Source organism: Protopterus annectens, chromosome 7.part0, assembly GCF_019279795.1.
Source record: "Protopterus annectens isolate FY-2018-M chromosome 7.part0, PAN1.0, whole genome shotgun sequence".
In the NCBI taxonomy this organism is placed as follows: domain Eukaryota; kingdom Metazoa; phylum Chordata; order Ceratodontiformes; family Protopteridae; genus Protopterus; species Protopterus annectens.
Window position 1 is genome coordinate 570,018,271 of NC_056739.1, and position 18,113 is coordinate 570,036,383.

The window sequence follows — 18,113 nt, forward strand, 5'->3', positions numbered from 1 at the left end:
ACCTGCATGTCCTCTCACCACATCCATAAACCTTATCTTAGGCCTTCCTCTTTTCCTGTTACCTGGCAGAGGCTTTAATCCACTTTTAGGTGTTTGTTCCCATGTTTAAAGTGCTGTTACCCTTGTGATGGGCAGATGCTGTCATTACTGCAGTCTGTTTTTTATGACTTTGAGTAGAGGGAGGCGCAAGTTAGGTTACCGTGAAATCTGAAGATGGTCTACCTTGCAGGTTCCTTCCTTGCTTTTATCCTTCAGCTCTGAATGGTGCTATCAGGAGGGTTGCATCCTGCCTGAAGTGTTATTATTGTAGCAGAGACTGGCAACCCAAGCATCCTTCCATAGAAAGGTTAGGTTATGTATGTAAGGATTCCTGAAGTGAAACGGCACCCCCCCCCCCCCAACTAATTTCTCTGCAGGAACATGTAAATATACAAAGGGCATTGCATGATTATATTGCTTATTGGGTAAGTACCAGTTGGCCTCTTGTATGATGCTATGAAAAGAGGGTTCACAAATTTTGGGGTAGACAATGTTTGTTCATGTTCTAAAGACTAACTTGTTTGTAAATATTGTTTTAGATACTGTTTATTATGAAGGACCTGGAGTTGAACTCCCATTTCCAGCATTGAACCATTGCCATCCTTGCCATGTATTGCAGCTTAAACAGAGGTTCACTGGGGTTAGCAGATGTCTCTCTCTCTTGCTCAGGTAAGCTGTCCACTAAGTATAACCATCAGTTTCTAATAATAGCAGCTTTCCTATATGTCTGCAGTTTTTGGTGGTACTTTTAAATGCCCTTTTCCCCTCCTTCTTAAGTTAGTGCTGTTGGGTCCTTAACAATTGACTGACAATATTTTTCTGGCTCCTTTTGCTTGTCAGTCATCATACTTCACAACAAGAGCTCCCTCCTGGCTGCCACATAAACGTGTTCTTTCCCGGGGGGGGTCTTTAGCCCATTTGTTCTCTTGAGGAGAGTCAAGCAAGCCAGGAATGTGGTGCTGCAGTCATTTTTACTTTAGGCCGTTCATTCCCAGTGCATGCTTGCAAGCATTCAAATGTGAGCATACAGTAGGCCTTTATGAAAAACATCTATGTTTCCACATATGACACATTCATTTGGTTCTGTCCCCTTGGAATAGCACCCCTGGAGGGATTGCTGGCATCTACCCGGAATTTCAACACAAAGTCCATGTGGGTACATGCTGGGACCCGCTGCTACTTAAATTCTGGTCACCTTAGCTGTAGTCTGAAATTTATCCCAGTATGCCAGCAGAACAGAATTAGCACCCCCCCCTTAAGCCAACTGACCGATTCATTCCACTTTCACTGGCAAGCGATAGTCAACCATGAGGAGCCATCATTTAGGCAGCCAACAAGGTTTTTTTTCTTAAGCTCCTAACCCACTGTGCATGGTCTGTAACACACTCCATGGTGAGGTATGCAGTAGCAATCAGTGAGAATGCACCACTTACTACTGTAAATGTTTTAATCCCTCAGTACTGTCCTTCCTGTCAGAGTCTGCACCACCCATGCAGTCTTTGGTTTCCACTGTAGGTTCTACTAAGGGACCATGCTTTCCCACCCCAAAGAGAGGTGAGACACTGATGCTGCATCATTACTTTTTTACCCATCCAGCTCCAGCAGGTGACCAGGCCACCAGCCAAACTCAAATCAACATGGGTGGTAGTCCGGACTTTATTCCTGCTCACCAACAGAGAGGCCTACAGATGTCTTGAGTTTACATTACTATTAAAAAAAAGATAGCTTTTAGTCACTAAAAAGTACTTTGATGCTCATTTTAGACTGTTTGTATGCACTGCTTAAATATGTTGGTAATCATAAATTTAAATCTGAAAATTTTACTGATATTTTAGTAAAACAGAGGTGGGACTCAAAATGCACAAGTGTAAGTACATTGCCAAATTGCTTACTTAAGGTGTTTGTTTGATAACTGGTGTTAAGTTCAGTGTGGTGACTAGGTTATGCTTGTGCAAGCCAAGGGGTGCTATCCATTAAAAGGCTTATCCTTTCTGGAGGTCTGCCTAAGACCAGGATGTTTGAGTCTGATGTACAGTTACTCTAGTCAATTCCTGTCAGGAATTCTTTGTGACAGTGGTCAGTCTTTTCTTCCACTTACTTCATTTTTTGACCCCCAGCCTGATTTTCTACTGAGCTATCTTTTTAAACCAGTGAATTCTGAAATAAAACTTAGCAGTGTAATGGGTTCCTGTCTCATTCAGACAACTATTTATTGCCTTTGTAACTTATAGGACCTTGTAGGCTAGGAGGTCTCTTAGCCTTGACATCTAATTTCATTTAATTTTCTTAATTAATCTGGCTTGTGATCTCAATGTTTGGACTGGACCCAGCAGCTCTCATTACATGTGTGACCTATTGTTACATGGTGATTGGCATTATTGAAGTAGCAGGTTTTTGCAGTGAAAATAAGAGCTCGGCTGAACTGCACTTTTCTTCTTTATAATGCTAAGTTTCCAGATGCTCTTGCCTTTCAGGTTAGCAACACAACAGGTGAACTTCTTTGCACGTGATGAAATTGAGGACAAATGTTTTGCCGTCAATCCCCTACAGTTTTTTTTTTTTTTTTTTGAGGGAGTTGGAATGAATTAATGTACTTGTTCAGAATGCACTTAAGGATCAGTATCCTTAATGAACACAAGTGGGTAAGCCAATTTTCATAGAGGTCACAATGTGGACTCCCCATTTTGTATCTTAGGGTAGTCCTAAATTGCAAGATTACCATATCCACAAGAGAAATGCTTTTCATTTAAAAGAAATGTTTTATTATTATAAAAGTTTATTTACCAGTTGTCTGCTTGCTGAAACAATAGGGTTGGAATAAAACAATTGATGTATGACAGTGCAGTCTTTTTTCATTGTCCAGTTTTAATCAGTTGCTTTCTTTATTTTACTTTTCTTTCTCAGCACTGAGTTCTCTGTTCCTGTGAAAGTCCCAGTGCAAGAGATTTTAAACCTTATATGCAGAATTCTGAATATTGGCAACAAGAATATTGTAAGTTAACTGATTTTATATTGTGTTTTAACCATTTTTCTCAAAAAAACAGTGCCGCAAACTCTTCATTACTAGCATTACTGCTATTGCAAATAAAAATTTGTCTATGAGATGATGTCATTTTTTAGCTTAACTATATATAGGTCCCACAGTAGTGCTAGAGTTTAAGCTTAGCAGGGGTGTGATTGCATATAATTTTTGTTGCAACAGTGAGATGATAGAGAGCATATTTATTTATTTTCACGCGACACAGAGCACCTCTATGACACTGTTCAAGAGGAACCTAGATGTATGGCTGGGGCACTGCAAATTCTTATCAGGGATAGTGCCCACAACCCTCCTGGATATGGGCAGTCATCAGTAAATGTGATCTTTGGTATTGACTAGAACCTCTACAGTATTACATTGGGTTGAAACAGCTGGGCTTATAATGACCTCCAGGTCGATAGTCTAATAATCTCCTATGATCCTACAAATCATTAGTCTGTTATATTTAGTCTGGTGGGCAGTAATTGAAATACAGGCTTTCTAATTAGCATTTTACAATGCAGGATCATTCACTTACTACATAAACCAGCCTCTTGTATATTCCATTTATCCACTTTCCTGCCTGTTTAGGGTTAAATTACTTTTCCCCACTTATATTATTGGGTGCAGTAGTTAGGTATGTAGTCTTTTGATAAGACTTGTGGTAGTTTCCATAGTTTATGAATGGCGTGTGTCATGATTAGTTTTGTACATTAGTTTTGAGGTGCTGTTTTGTAGTGTCGGTTAATTGTATTGATGTATTGTAGTAGTCTAATTTTTTTTGAGATTATTTTTCAGATTACTGTGTTTATATTGATTTGAGTTCATTTGGAAGTAATGCAGTGTTTTTATCATCTGTCTGTGGTTACTATTTTGCCTTGCTATATTTTAAGTTTTGCCATTTCAGTAATAACTGTTGATGTCCTATTTCACTGTTGCAGTATTCTTTACAGTCCAAATCCCTTGCCAAGGGCGGCCTGACATCTGGCCAGTATAACAAAGCCTTTAGGTTGCTTTAAGGTATGCCATACGTCACACTTAGCTCCCCACATATAGCATAGGGCTTAAAGGTGACAACCAGACATACCATCCTCAGAACATCTTTGCCACCGATCTGGACACCATCTTTTGATCGTTTGAACACCTGTTTTGTCGCTGGTTCACCAATTCATTTCAGACAAGTGCCCCGTTGGGGATTTTGCTCTTATCTTTTTCCTTTTGGTGTTGCTTGTAGGGTTTCATGTCATCCAGGAAGGGTAAATAATAGTGCGGGAGACAGATTCCCCACGAAGACCATCATGAGTAGTGTTTATTTTTGTCTGTGTTTCCCACGAGCATATATCCTGTCCCATGTGTCAGTCCTTCATTTTAAAAACTTTCCATTGTCAGCTTTCCCCTTTGGCCCTAAATTTGGAGAATCAACATCTTAAGCTTTTAGCGAAAGACACTATGTTTGGAACACTCTGCTCTGAGGGTCATCTGTCTGTGAAGAAGAAAACCAAGAAGTCTGTCTAATTCTTCCATTGTACCGCATCCGCTGGACATCTCTCTCAAGGCTAGTGAAATCCCAGAGGATCGCCCAGCTCTTCCATTGGATTCCTCTTCTGTGACCCCTTCAGAACCTGGTATGGATCAGACCTTGCGCATATTCTTTGAGGTCTCGCAGAAGTCTGCTTCTGATGTTCAGGGAGAACTGCTGCTGATTTATTACCGAGGGGCCTAGAGATGATCCTCAAATTTTGGTTAAAGAGGAACTTCTGACTACAGTTGTGGTATGTTCGGCGTCTCAGCCTTCTAAGTTTTACAGGGCAGACATCCCTTTGAAGAAGAAACAGAAAACAAAGCACGTTTCTCCTACTTCTAAAGACCCTCAGAGTGAATGGCAGAACTTCACTTGGGGTTTGTTTTATGCTCTTATGACTTTAAAACCTCTTCAAGGAGTTTCTGTTCCTGCTCCACCTTGGTCCTCAATGCCTCTTAAAAAGTCTAGGGAACAAGATTCCTCTGAGGAAGAGGTGGATTCAGATAAAGAATCCTTTGCTTACTCCTGCCAGATTCCTTTCCCTTTATACTATGGTTCTGAGGAAAAGGAGTCTACTAGATGTTCATCATGTTACCCTGCTGCAGTCATCACACTTGGGTTATCCTGTCGTCAGGCGGTCCCGCAGTTGGCGGGAATTCCAAAGTCTTGGTCCGGTGTCGGATGCTGTCGCTTCTTCCCTGACATCAGTGCACCAGGGGTATATATAATGCATCCGACGCCATTTTCTTCAGTCTTTCTTGCCGCGCGGTGCCCGAAGCAGAAGCAGTTCGCAAGTGCCGGTCGGCCGACTCCTGAGATTTGGGGAAACTTTTCTGGCCTCAGACCGATGTCAGAAAAAGTTAACAATTGTATTTCTTGTGGGAAGCAAATACCTCATAAGGATTTTCATTCTTACTGCATACTTTGCCTAGGCCCAGATCACAATGTCACTGGTTGTCGTTTTTGTGCTAGGTTTAATAAGCGTACTATAAAAAGACGCTTTGATTTCACATGACACTACTTCGGTAGAAAATTTAACTACACAACGCCGTCGGAGCAACCGACTACCGGCATGCACAAAAAATGCAAGGATAAGGACAGGCAGCCTAAACCCAAGCCAGATTCCGAGGCCTCTGCTGGACCGGTCTCCGGTTCATTGGTCTTCAGTGAGGCTCCGACGCAGCCCCTGACTACCACAGATTTGGAACCCGAGACCGCTTCGGAGCCTTTGGCGGAGAGTGCTAGGCCGACGCAGCCATTTTGTTTAGCCCCTACCGACACTGCAGAAAGAGATGTCTGTGCTGCAGAAACACCTTCGGTTTCTGAAGGCATCTTCAGACCGACTACGCTCACCATAAAAACGTATCCTAAGCTTAAGACTCCTACTAAACCTAAAAAGACTGCACTTCAGTCTCCAGTTCAAGGCCCCATGCCTAAGAAACAGATGCTTAAAATGGCTGAAGATTTGATCTCTTTAATCAGGGGTTCCCAACCCCCACTTGACAAAAGGCCTAGACAAGAGGAAGATTATGCCTCCTCTGATCAAGTGTCTATTTCCTCAGGCTCCTGTGAGGACCAAGATGACTCCTCCTCCCCTTATGAAGATTCTGATGCTGAGGATTCTATTCCCTCAGCTTCTCCTCCTGAAGATTACTTCTTTGGGGAAACTTTACACACTATGAGGGAACATTTTCACTGGGAAGGTCAGGACTACTCTGACTCAAAGAAAAGGCTCAGAGAGTTTCTTTTACTCCCCCAGCACAGACCACTTGCCATCCCCCCAGTTTTAGACATTGTGGATGATGTTTACTTAGAATCCAGTTTGAACCCAGATTCTCTGCCTCCTTCCCCAGCCAAACCAGACAGATACTATGGAGTGCCTGATTCCCACAAATTCCTTTATAAAAGCCCTGTTGCTGATCCAGAGACTATCTCCCAGGGTCCCAAAGGGGCTAAGGCTTCTATGGCAAAAAATCCTGTACCCTCTGAAAGGGACTCCAGAGTACTAGACAGGTGGGGGAAAAAGGTTTACACCTCAGTCACTCTAGCTATGAGAGCACTAAATTGCCAGTTTCACATGCTAAAATATCAGCAATTTCTAATGTATCAGTTAAAACAAAAAATGATCACACTCCCTCAACAGTCTGAATTGAAAGAAATGCAGGATCTGTTGCATGCAACTGAACAGGTGGGCAAACATACTTTACAATGTGGGTTTGATTCTTTGGAGGCTTCTTGCAGAGCAGCTGTCACTGGGTCTGTTATACGTAGGTATGCTTGGTTAAAGGAACAAACTCTGCCAGATCATGTTAAAGCAAAGCTTCTAGATGCTCCCTTACAGCAGGATGTTCTATTTGGAGTTAAAGCAGAAGAAGTCTTAAAGAAAATGGAGGATAAGGCAAAATCTATGCAGACAGTGAAAGATTTTCTACAGGTACAGCCCCCTCGCTTCAGCAGAAATTGGCCAACAAAAAATTGGTCCTTTCCAACTACCGACAGACCACAGAGGGGTAAATACAGACGTCCAAGAGGCAGAGGACAACCACAAGCCCAATACAAAACCTCGACAATGGGGCACTGCAACACAGAACGGAGGCGAAGACAGGTCCCAAACTACCAGAAGGCAAACTCAATGACTTGCACCTCATCTGGCCAAGCAACACTCTTGGCAGCTCCTTTGGGAGGAAAACTCTCACTTTTTTCAGGCAACTGGCACGTTGTCACAAAGGACAAATGGGTCCTAGACATAATTTCACGAGGATACAGATTCCATTTCCACACCTTGCCAGTGAAAAGAGGAATGCCAAACCTGCCACAAAATCAATGGGCAGAGGCACTAAAACAAATTACAGCTCTCATGGACATGAGAGCCATTCAACTGGTACCTACACGAGAGCAAGGCCAAGGATTTTACTCAAGACTCTTTCTAGTCCCCAGAAAGGACAATGCCTGTAGACCAATTCTGGACCTTTCAATTCTAAACACCTTCTTACAAGTACCCAAATTCAAGATGCTAACACTACAGCAGCTTCTTCCCATGTTGGGCAAGAAAGCATGGCTAGTAACGTTGGACCTCAAGGAGGCATACCTGCATGTCCCTATCAGACAGAGTTGCAGAAGGTACTTCCATTTCATTGCAGGTTCAACCCATTACCAATTCTCTGCACTGCCCTTTGGCTTATCTACTGCACCCAGGGTCTTCACAAAATGCCTGGCATCAGTAATTGCATACTGCAGACAGAGGAATTCAAATATACCCTTACCTGGACGACTGCCTCATCCAAGCAGAAAGCAAGGACATCCTCTTACAACATCTGGCTTTTGTAAAACATCATCTAAGTTGCCTGGAGTACACAGTAAACGAAAAGAAATCAAAACTAGTACCCTCACAAAATATGACATTCCTGGGTGCCAGCTTGAATACAATGGCCCAGAAGGCTTATCTGACGCCAGACAAACTACAACTGACTCAATATTTCAAAACAATGGCAACAAAGACCCAACTCCCTGCAAGAAAAATTCTGCAGGCCTTGGGCTTCATGGCATATTGCATACTACTAATACCATTTGCAAAGCTGCATATGAGGAAATTACAGTGGTACCTAAAAGGCGTATGGTCTCAACACAGCCACAGCTTGGACACAATATCTCTCATTCCCTGCCTACAACAGGAGTTTCTATGGTGGTCACAGGCATGTCACCTCAACAAAGGTCAGCCTTTCACCTTGCCACCAGCCAGGCAAACTATGACAACAGATGCATCGGACTATGCCTCTGGGGCACACATGGCAGGACAAGTGCGTTCAAGGCATATGGACTGCAGATCAAAGGAATCTGCACATCAATCAAAAAGAGATGCTAGCTGTACAGAATGCTCTGACAGCCTTCAAGAACCTATTACATCCAGGACAACTTACAATAAGGATGGACAACACCACAGTAATGTGGTACATAAACAAGGGGGTACACACTCCTACCCTCTATGCAGGCAAACAATGACCTTGTGGAACACAGCACTGGCTTACCAAGTTCAGTTACAAGCTCAATTCCTGCCAGGAAAAAAGAACACATTGGCAGACGACCTCAGCAGAAACATCATGGATCCCCACGAGTGGAAACTGGATCCACAAGTATTTGCAATGATAACTCAAAAATGGGGCCTTCCAGATATAGACCTGTTTGCCAGCCCCAAAACTATCGGCTAACAAAATTTTGTACAAGGACACTTCCCCATCAAGCTTGGAAAGTGGACGCGCACTCATTCAGTTGGAAAAACTTGACAGTATATGCCTTCCCTCCATTGCCTCTCCTTACAAAGGTGCTTCTGAAAGTCAGAAAGGATAGACCACGACTGATACTCATAGCCCCAGACTGGCCACGCCAGCACTGGTACCCACTATTAAGGAATATGGCCCAGGGCCCACCTTGGATTTTACCACAAATTGCCCATTTGCTCACACAGCAAAACAATCAGATTCTACACAGCCAGCTAAAACCTTAAATCTGGCTGCATGGCAAATCAACTAAGCATCCAGCCAGCTCCTCTTTCCCAAGCAGTTATGGATGTTGTTCTGGAAGCTAGGAGGCCCAGCACCAGGAAGACCTACTCGGACAAACGGAAAAGATTTTGCGCCTGGAACCAAGCTAAAGGCCAAAACACACTTCAGCGTCACATGCCTCAGATTCTACAGTATTTAACTGAGATGTTGCACAAAGGACTTTCTTTTTCTTCCATTAAAATCCATGCATCAGCTATTTCAGCCCACTACAACACAGATCCACCCTTATTTTCACATCCACTTCTAAGGCAGTTTCTCAGAGGGGCAAAAAACATTAGGCCCCCCCAGGAGAGCACCTACACCCACATGGGACGTCAATTTTGTTCTGGAAAAACTTACGCTACCTCCCTTTGAACCAGCTTTCTCTGCAGATTTACAGTTTCTATCATGGAAAACTGCCCTGCTGCTAGCATTAACTTCAGCTAGAAGAGTCTCAGAGCTGCAGGCACTAATGGCAGTGGAACCTTTCCTCATTTTCCATCAAGACAGACTTTCTCTACGAACTAATCCTTCCTTCATGCCTAAGGTGGTTTCTAGTGTGGCTTTAAATCAAACCATCCACTTACCCACTTTCTTCCCAAATCCATAGAACAAAGGAGAAAGACTCCTGCATTCCTTGGACATTCACAGGCAACTTCGTTACTACTTGGATAAAACTAAGGTTTTCAGAAAATCTGACCAGCTCTTTGTATCCTATGCTACAGCTTCACAAGGGAAGGCTATATCAAAACAAACCAATTCCAAATGGATAGGACATTGCATTCGTTTTTGCTATACCCATCATGGAAAACCAGTTCCTGCTACCATTAGGCCCCACTCTACCAGGGCAACAGCTACATCTACAGCCTTCTTCAGGGGGGTTCCAACCAAGGAGATTTTGGAAGCTGCAACTTGGAGTTCAGTACACACCTTTACCAAACACTATCACTTACCACTTTACTCTAAGACTAGAGCTGGCTTTGCCACTGCAGTTCTGCAGGGCCTTCTAGCCTCCTCTAACACTCTGACTCTTCCACCCATCCTTAGCTTTGGGATTCTACCCATCCTTAGCTTTGGGATTCTACCCAAGTGTGATGACTGCAGCAGGGTAACACGATGAACATAGTACAGTTTTGTACCTACCATAAATGTAGATGTTCGAGTGTACACCCTGCTGCAGTCCAGGTTACCCTCCCTCCATCCCACTGATCTAACTGGCTAAATCTCTACAATACCTTCCTGATGTGTTTGCTTATAGCTGGAGGGATTTTGTGTTTGTGCTAAAATTTCTTAAATTGGTACTAATTACTGACCACCTTTTTGGGGGCACCTGACATCTGGGGCAAGAAAAACTGAAGAAAATGGCGTTGGATGCATTATATATACCCCTGGCGCACTGACGTCAGGGAAGAAGCGACAGCATCCGACGCCGGACCATGATTTTGGAATTCCGTCCGACTGCGGGGACCGCCTGACGACAGGATAACCCAAGTGTGATGACTGCAGCAGGGTGTGCACTCGAACATCTGCATTTATGGTAGGTACAAACTGTACTTTCTGACACTCCCTTTGAGGAGATTTCTTTTTAGGACACAGTTTCTAGGATGATGGAATTTTTTTAATGGGATTGTAATCGGGTTTCTGAGGTACAGAAGAGGCATTACAAGCTTCTGCAAATGGACTCTCCCAGACCTTAACTGTCCCTCCTGTGTTGGCTGCCTTGTTGGATGCCTTTTCTACTGTGTCTCAGGCTCCACATTCCCAACCCCCTGCCCACCAAAAAAACCTGATCAGTTTTACAGGGTGCCTGAGGATTGCAAATTCCTTTATAGATGTCCTTTGGCTGACCCTTTTGTGGTGTCTGACAAGCCATCAGTTACTGCCTTCTACAAAGCTGCTTTTTGCGATAGAGAGTAGGACTATGGAAAGACTAGGTAAGAAAGTTTGTACCTCTGCTACCCTGGCTTTTCGAGCAATCAGTTACCAAACTTGTATGTCCAGATATATTTTGGATCTTCTTTCTCAGGCCTGTCAGGTAATTTCTGACCTTCCTGTTTCTGAAAGGAAGACTTCTGCCTTCTCCTTGTAGGGGACAACTTCTCACATGGCTCGCCATTCTATTAAGTGCAATTATGGTGCAGCAGATGCTTCTTCCAAAGCTGCTGCTTTTGGTTCTGTATTAAGGAGGTATTCCTGACTTCAGCTTCAAACTTTGCCTGATGATGTTAAAGCTAAATTGATGGACGCTCCTCTGGATAACCAACACTTATTTGGTGCAGCTGCTATTGATTTGTTTGTCCCTTCAGGATAAAGGCAAGTCTTTGCAGGAACTTAAACATGCTTTTGTTTCTCCTGTGCCTAGGTTTGTAAGAAATTACCCTAAGAAGCCAGCCTTTGTACATAGGCAGTCTCACCCTCCTCTCAAGGGTAAGAATGAAAGGTGGGGGGATAAAAGGTCTTCTCCTCCTAAAACTACCCAGACTCTAACACAGAAATCTCCTTTTCCTGACAAACTAGGTGCTTACCTGACTATGCTGGTCTTCTCATTCCTCTGTCTTTCCCTATCCCTTCTAGTTTGGTTAAAGATTACTAAGGATACATGGGTCCTTTCCATTCACCTAGGCTGTTACATGGTCTTGAAATTTCTCAGCCCCCTCAGGAACAGTTGGCCTTCCTTCCAGGGGTGCTTCAGGATATTTTGAGACTGGGAACTATTCAGGAGGTTCCAATTTCCCGAAGGGGGAAGGGGTTTTACACCAGAATGTTTTTTGGTTCCAAGTAAAGAGGGCAATTGGAGACCCATTCTAGACATCTCTCATTTAAACACCTTTCTGAAGGTCCCTTTCTTTCGAATGGTGTCCCTTCAGACTGTGATCCGTCTGCTGCTTCCTCAGGCTTTTCTTGTGTCTATGGACCCCAAGGAAGCTTATCTCCACATACCTGTTCATCTCCTTTTCAGGAAGTTTTTACGTTTCTCTGTTGCTGCTCAGCATTTTCAGTTCTCTACATTGTCCTTTGGCCTTTCTACTGCTCCAAGGGTATTCACCAAATGCCTCGCTCCTGTGATTGTTTTTTGTAGGCTAAGGGGGATGCAGGTCTTTCCCTACTTAGACAATCTCCTGCTTCAGGCATGCTCTCCAGAGATTCTACTGCAGCATTTTCACTTTGCCATTTCCCTTTTGCAGAGCCTGGGGTTCAGTATAATTTTTTAGAAGTCTTTTCTGACTCCTTCACAGGATCATGTTTTTATTGGTTGCAGGATCCGGACTATTCCAATGATATCTCTGCCTCCTCCCAATGCCTTGACTGTCATTTCTTTCAGTCCCTTTTTCCTCTAGCCTTATTCATAGCAAGGAGTTTGAGAGCTCTAGTTTTATGGCGTTCACCATTCCTGTGCTGCTTTTTGCCAAACACCACATGCGAAAACAGTGGTTTCTAAAGTCCGTTTGGCTTCAGCATTCTCATCCACTGGACGACTTAGTTCCTCCTCTTCCATGTTTCAAGCTGTAGTTTTAGTGGTGAATTCAGCAGTTGATTGTCAATCCAGGGCTCTCTTTTCAATGCTCTCTTCCTCCTCAGGAGCTATTCAGATGGTAGGTTGGGTGCATCCTTCGGCTCTGTAAAGATGCAAAGTCCTTGGTCGCATCAACAAAGGAAGGACTACATCAGTGTAAAGGAGATGAGAGGTCTTTTGCTGACTCTTAAAGCTTTTCACCCTCTATTCTCCCCAGGGCCTCTCGAGGTGTTTACATACAATACCACAGTGATGTGTTATGTCAACAAGCAAGGGGGGATGAGATCTTGCCTGTTGGCTGTTCTGGTGTGGGAACTAGCTATCCAGTACCATGTGACTCTTCAGGAAGTTTATATTCTCTTGGGTTAAAAGATTGTGGCAGTCTGTCTGAGCAGGTCCATAACATAACCCCGTGAACCATCCACTCGTGGGAATGTGTTTCTGGACATAAATCTACCTGAGGAGTACCCCCACTGGTGGACTATGTGCCTCCACTCTTAACAGACAAGTTTCTCTGTTTTGGAAGGTGGACGCCCTCTCTCTTTCTTGGAAGGGGAAGTTTCTTTCTGCCTTTACTCCCCTTCCCCTTATTTCAAAGGTCCTTTTCAAAATACAGCAGGATGCTCCCAAAATCTACTTCCTTTTGGTCCAGACAGCATTGGTTCCCTCCTCTCCTGCATTTAGCAAAGGGCAATCATAACAAGCTACCTCACAGTCTGGACCTACTTGCACAAGACAAGGAATCTCTCATCTATCCTCACCTATCCACATTTCAACTGACGCTGTGGGTGATAGGATTTTGATTCCATACAGACACCTTTTTTCTGAGGACATGCTTAGGTTCTTGGAAGGGGAAGTTTCTTTCTGCCTTTACTCCCCTTCCCCTTATTTCAAAGGTCCTTTTCAAAATACAGCAGGATGCTCCCAAAATCTACTTCCTTTTGGTCCAGACAGCATTGGTTCCCTCCTCTCCTGCATTTAGCAAAGGGCAATCATAACAAGCTACCTCACAGTCTGGACCTACTTGCACAAGACAAGGAATCTCTCATCTATCCTCACCTATCCACATTTCAACTGACGCTGTGGGTGATAGGATTTTGATTCCATACAGACACCTTTTTTCTGAGGACATGCTTAGGTTCTTGGAAGGGGAAGTTTCTTTCTGCCTTTACTCCCCTTCCCCTTATTTCAAAGGTCCTTTTCAAAATACAGCAGGATGCTCCCAAAATCTACTTCCTTTTGGTCCAGACAGCATTGGTTCCCTCCTCTCCTGCATTTAGCAAAGGGCAATCATAACAAGCTACCTCACAGTCTGGACCTACTTGCACAAGACAAGGAATCTCTCATCTATCCTCACCTATCCACATTTCAACTGACGCTGTGGGTGATAGGATTTTGATTCCATACAGACACCTTTTTTCTGAGGACGTGCTTAGGATCCTGCAGGAGGTCAGGAAGCGCACAACTAGGACATCCTGCTTATCCAAATGGAAGAGGTTTTCTGTTTGGTGTCTTTCTCATAACCTGGATCCACATACTGTGGATGTTCTGTTTATCTGTGTGAACTGCTCATTGCTGGGTTGGCTTATTCTTGTGTTAACGCCCACTTAGCGCTCTCTGCTTGTATGCCTTTATCACCTCCTTTAGTTTCTGGATTTGAGGGATAAGCAGTTTTGGTAAGGTGTCTTTCATATTAGACCTCCCAGGAAGCCTGCACCTCCTCCCTGGGATCTTAGTTTTGTTTTAGAAAAATTGACCCAGGCTGCTTTTGAGCCTGCAACTTCAGCTTCCTTACAGCATTGTTCTTGGAAGACTGTTCTTTTGTTGGCCCTTAATTCTGCCATACGGATGTCTAAGCTTTCAAGTCCTTATGATTTGTCCTCCTTTTTTAGTTTTCCATAATGACAAGGTGTCCCTTCATACGAATCCTTTTTTGCCCAAGGTGGAGAATGAGTTGTCTTTTGATCAGTCTGTTCATTTGCCCACTTTGATCTTCGTGTTTCACTGTTGCAGTCATTACATTTGGGTTATCTGCTTGCAGTAGCCCTCAGTCGGCCTGATTAACAAAGTATTGGGTCCTATGTCAGTTGCTGTCTCTTCTTCCATGACGTCCAGTCATCAGGGGTATAAAACATGCAGCTGACATCATTACATCAGTTTTTCTTGCCGTGCAGTGCGGAAGCAGTTCTCAAGTGCCGGTCAGCCGACTCCTGAAATTTTCATTTTCGATTTTCAGAACCGAAGTCTTCAACTAAAAGCCAAGTACCCCATTAGGGAATCTTTTTCTTGCTCTAAACCGATGTCAGTAAAAGTCAATAGTTGCATTTCTTGTGGAAAACAAATACCTCATAAAGATTTTCATTCGTACTTGTTTCCTTGCCTAGGCCCTGACCACGACATACCTCGCTGTCGGTTTTGTGCCTTATTTAAACCACGAACTATTCGTCATCGGTATATTTGCACTTCTAACTTTTTTTGGTGCTTGGTTCAATCATCCTGATGCGTCTTCAGTAAGCCATCCGACTACCGACATTCCGAAAAAATGCAAAGATAAAGACAGAGACAGGCCACCCAGTTCGCAGGTACTCAGTGAGGCACTTTCGCAGCCCCTGATACCCACTACTTCAGATTTGCAGGCCTCTACTGAGACTCATTCAGAGTCCGGTATGCCGCGAGATGCTTCAACTGTGGAACCTGCGGATGTCTCTACCTTTCATGGATCCGGAGCCGCTGTGCAGGCTCCGGCTTCTGAGGGTGTATTCAGGCCTAGTGACTTGCATATTAAACCAATGCCATCTTCTTCTTCAAGGCCTAAAACTCGAACCATGCCTAGAAAACTGACACCCAGACCACATGGTCAGGCCTCTATGCCTAAAAAAACAAATAAGAATGACTTAAGACCTTATTACTTTAATCAGGGGAAGCCATCCTTCCCCCTCTAAGGAGACCTAGGACTGAGTTTGCTTATGATACTTCTGACCAGGATTCTGAAATTTCTGTTTCCTCTGATGACCATGATTTACCCTTATCTACCTATGAGGGTCCGATGCTGAGGACTGTAATTCCCTCTGCCACCCCCCCCCCCCCCCAGAGGATTTCTCTCTTGGTGAAACCTTACATTCTGTCAAGGAGCTTTTTCATTGGGAAAGTCAGGATTTCTCTGATTCTAAAAAGAGGCTTAGGGATTTCTTACTCCTGCCCCAGCACAGGCCTTTAGCTATTCCTCCTGTACTGGACATTGTTGGTGATGCCTTTTCGTAATCTAGCATGGCTCCTGACTCTCTACCTCCTGCTTCCAGAAAACCTTATAGACATTACAGGGTACCCGGCTCTCAAGTTCCTTTTCAAAAATCCTACTGCGGATCCTGAAACCATTTCACAGGGACCCAAGAGTATTAAAGCTACTACTGCCAAAAATCCTACCCCCTTGATAGAGACTCCAGGGCGCTGGATAGATGGGGTAAGAAGGTATACACTTTTGCAACTTTGGCCATTAGGGCTTTGAATTGCCAGTTTCATATGTTAAAGTATCAGCTGCATATTATTGGATTGCTTAAACACAAAATTATGTTGATTCCTGATAGTGCTGAAAATAAGGATTTACACGATTTTATGCATTCTGCTAAACAAGTTGATAAACATACATTGCAATGTGGTGTTGATTCACTAGAGGCATCTTGCAGGGCTACGGTAACCGAGTGTGTACTTAGAAGGCATGCTTGGCTTAAGGAGCAATCTTTGCCAGATAATGTTAAAGTGAAATTACTGGATTCTCCCTTAAATCAGGACTGCCTGTTTGGCAATAAGGCAGAATGAGTTCTTAAAAAGATGGAGGAAAAAGCTAAATCTATGCAAACTGTTAAAGATTTTTTACAAATACAACCTCCAAGATTTAGTAGGCATCTGCCTTCTAAGAATTGGTCTTTTCCTGCCTCTTCCAGACCTTCTCAGTCAAAACCCAGATCCAGCAGAGCACCCAGGCTTCAGTCCCAGGGGATGCACAGGACTAAGCAGTGGGGGGCCTCCACTTCCAAATCTGGGAGTAATAAAACTCCCACCATGGTAAACTGTCTTAATGATTTTTTATAAAAACTTCCAAGCACTCCTCAACTGTCTGCCCCTTTGGGGGAAAAGGTTGCACTTCATGCAAAGAACTTGGGGACTCATTACCCAGGACAAATGGGTTTTAAATAGTGTCCCAAGGATACAGATTTCACTTCCACACGTTGCCAACTCCAAGCGGTTGGCTGGATCTACCTCCAAATCAGTGGGCAGAGGCCCAAAAGCAAGTACTCTCTCTTAAGCATAGGGGCTATTCAATTGGTACCAGAAGAGGAAAAGGGACAAGGTTTCTACTCGAGATTTTTCCTGGTACCCAGAAAAGACGATTCATGGCATCCTATCCTGGACCTGCCTATAAACACCTTTTTTGTGATTCCAAAATTCAAGATGCTGACTCTTCACCAGTTGCTTCCTATGTTAAGCAAAGATGCCTGGTTGGCAACACTAAATTTAAAGGAAGCATACCTGCACATCCCAATCAGGGAATTTTGCAGAAGATACCTATGCTTCAAAGCAAGCTACACGCATTGTCAGTTCTCTGCACTGCCCTTTGGCTTATCTACTGCACCCAGGGTATTCGCAAAGTGCCTAGCTCCAGTCATTGCATTTTGCAGGCAAAGAAATATTCAAATATACCAATACCTGGACGATTGTCTAATTCAGGCAGAAAACCAGGACATACTTTTGAATCATCTGGCTTTTGTACAAAGGTGCTAACTTGTCTGGGGTACACCATAAACGAAAAAAAAAACTGCACCTGGTACCCTGTCAACAAATTATATTCCTGGGAGCAAGCTTGAATACAACTTCCCAGATGGCTTTCCTCATGCCAGAGAAACAAATTCACTTGACAACCTACTTCAAGCAAGTGGCCACAAAAACCCTGCTATCTGCAAAGCAAATACTACAAGCCTTGGGATTCATGGCCTCTTGCATTCTTCTAATTCCATATGCAAGCCTGCATATGAGGAAACTACAAGGGTATCTAAAAAAGCCTATGGTGTCAACATTCTCAAGATCTAAAAGCAATGATCTTATCAATCCTTGTCTATGCCTAGAGTTCCTTTGGTGGGCAGAGGCTTGCCACCAAAACAAGGGACTACCATTCACACTACTCCCTGCCGCCCAAACCCTAACAGACGCATCAGACTATGCATGGGGTGGGGGCGCACCTGGCAGGGAAGTGTATTCAGGGCAAATGGAACCCAATTCAAATGCACCTTCACATTAATCATAAAGAAATGTTAGCTGTACAGAATGCTCTGACAGCCTTCAAGGACCACATTTTTCCAGGGAAATTAATGGTAAATACAGACAACACCACTGTTATGTGGTACATAAACAAGCGGGGGGGGGGTACACATTCTTACCCCCTCTGCAGACTAGCCATGGCATTGTGGAACACAGCCTTGAGCTACC

At 43.7% G+C, this 18,113-nt stretch overlaps 1 protein-coding gene across 1 annotated transcript in view; it reads left to right on the forward strand.

Moving 5' to 3' along the window:
- PELP1 (proline, glutamate and leucine rich protein 1) overlaps positions 1-18,113 on the forward strand; it is a gene marked incomplete in the record, with an annotated part of 1,137,423 nt that overhangs the window by 352,575 nt on the left and 766,735 nt on the right. The window contains 2 exon segments of the mRNA XM_044076299.1: positions 579-708; positions 2,944-3,031. Of these exon segments, the coding sequence (XP_043932234.1) occupies positions 579-708; positions 2,944-3,031 (218 nt within the window).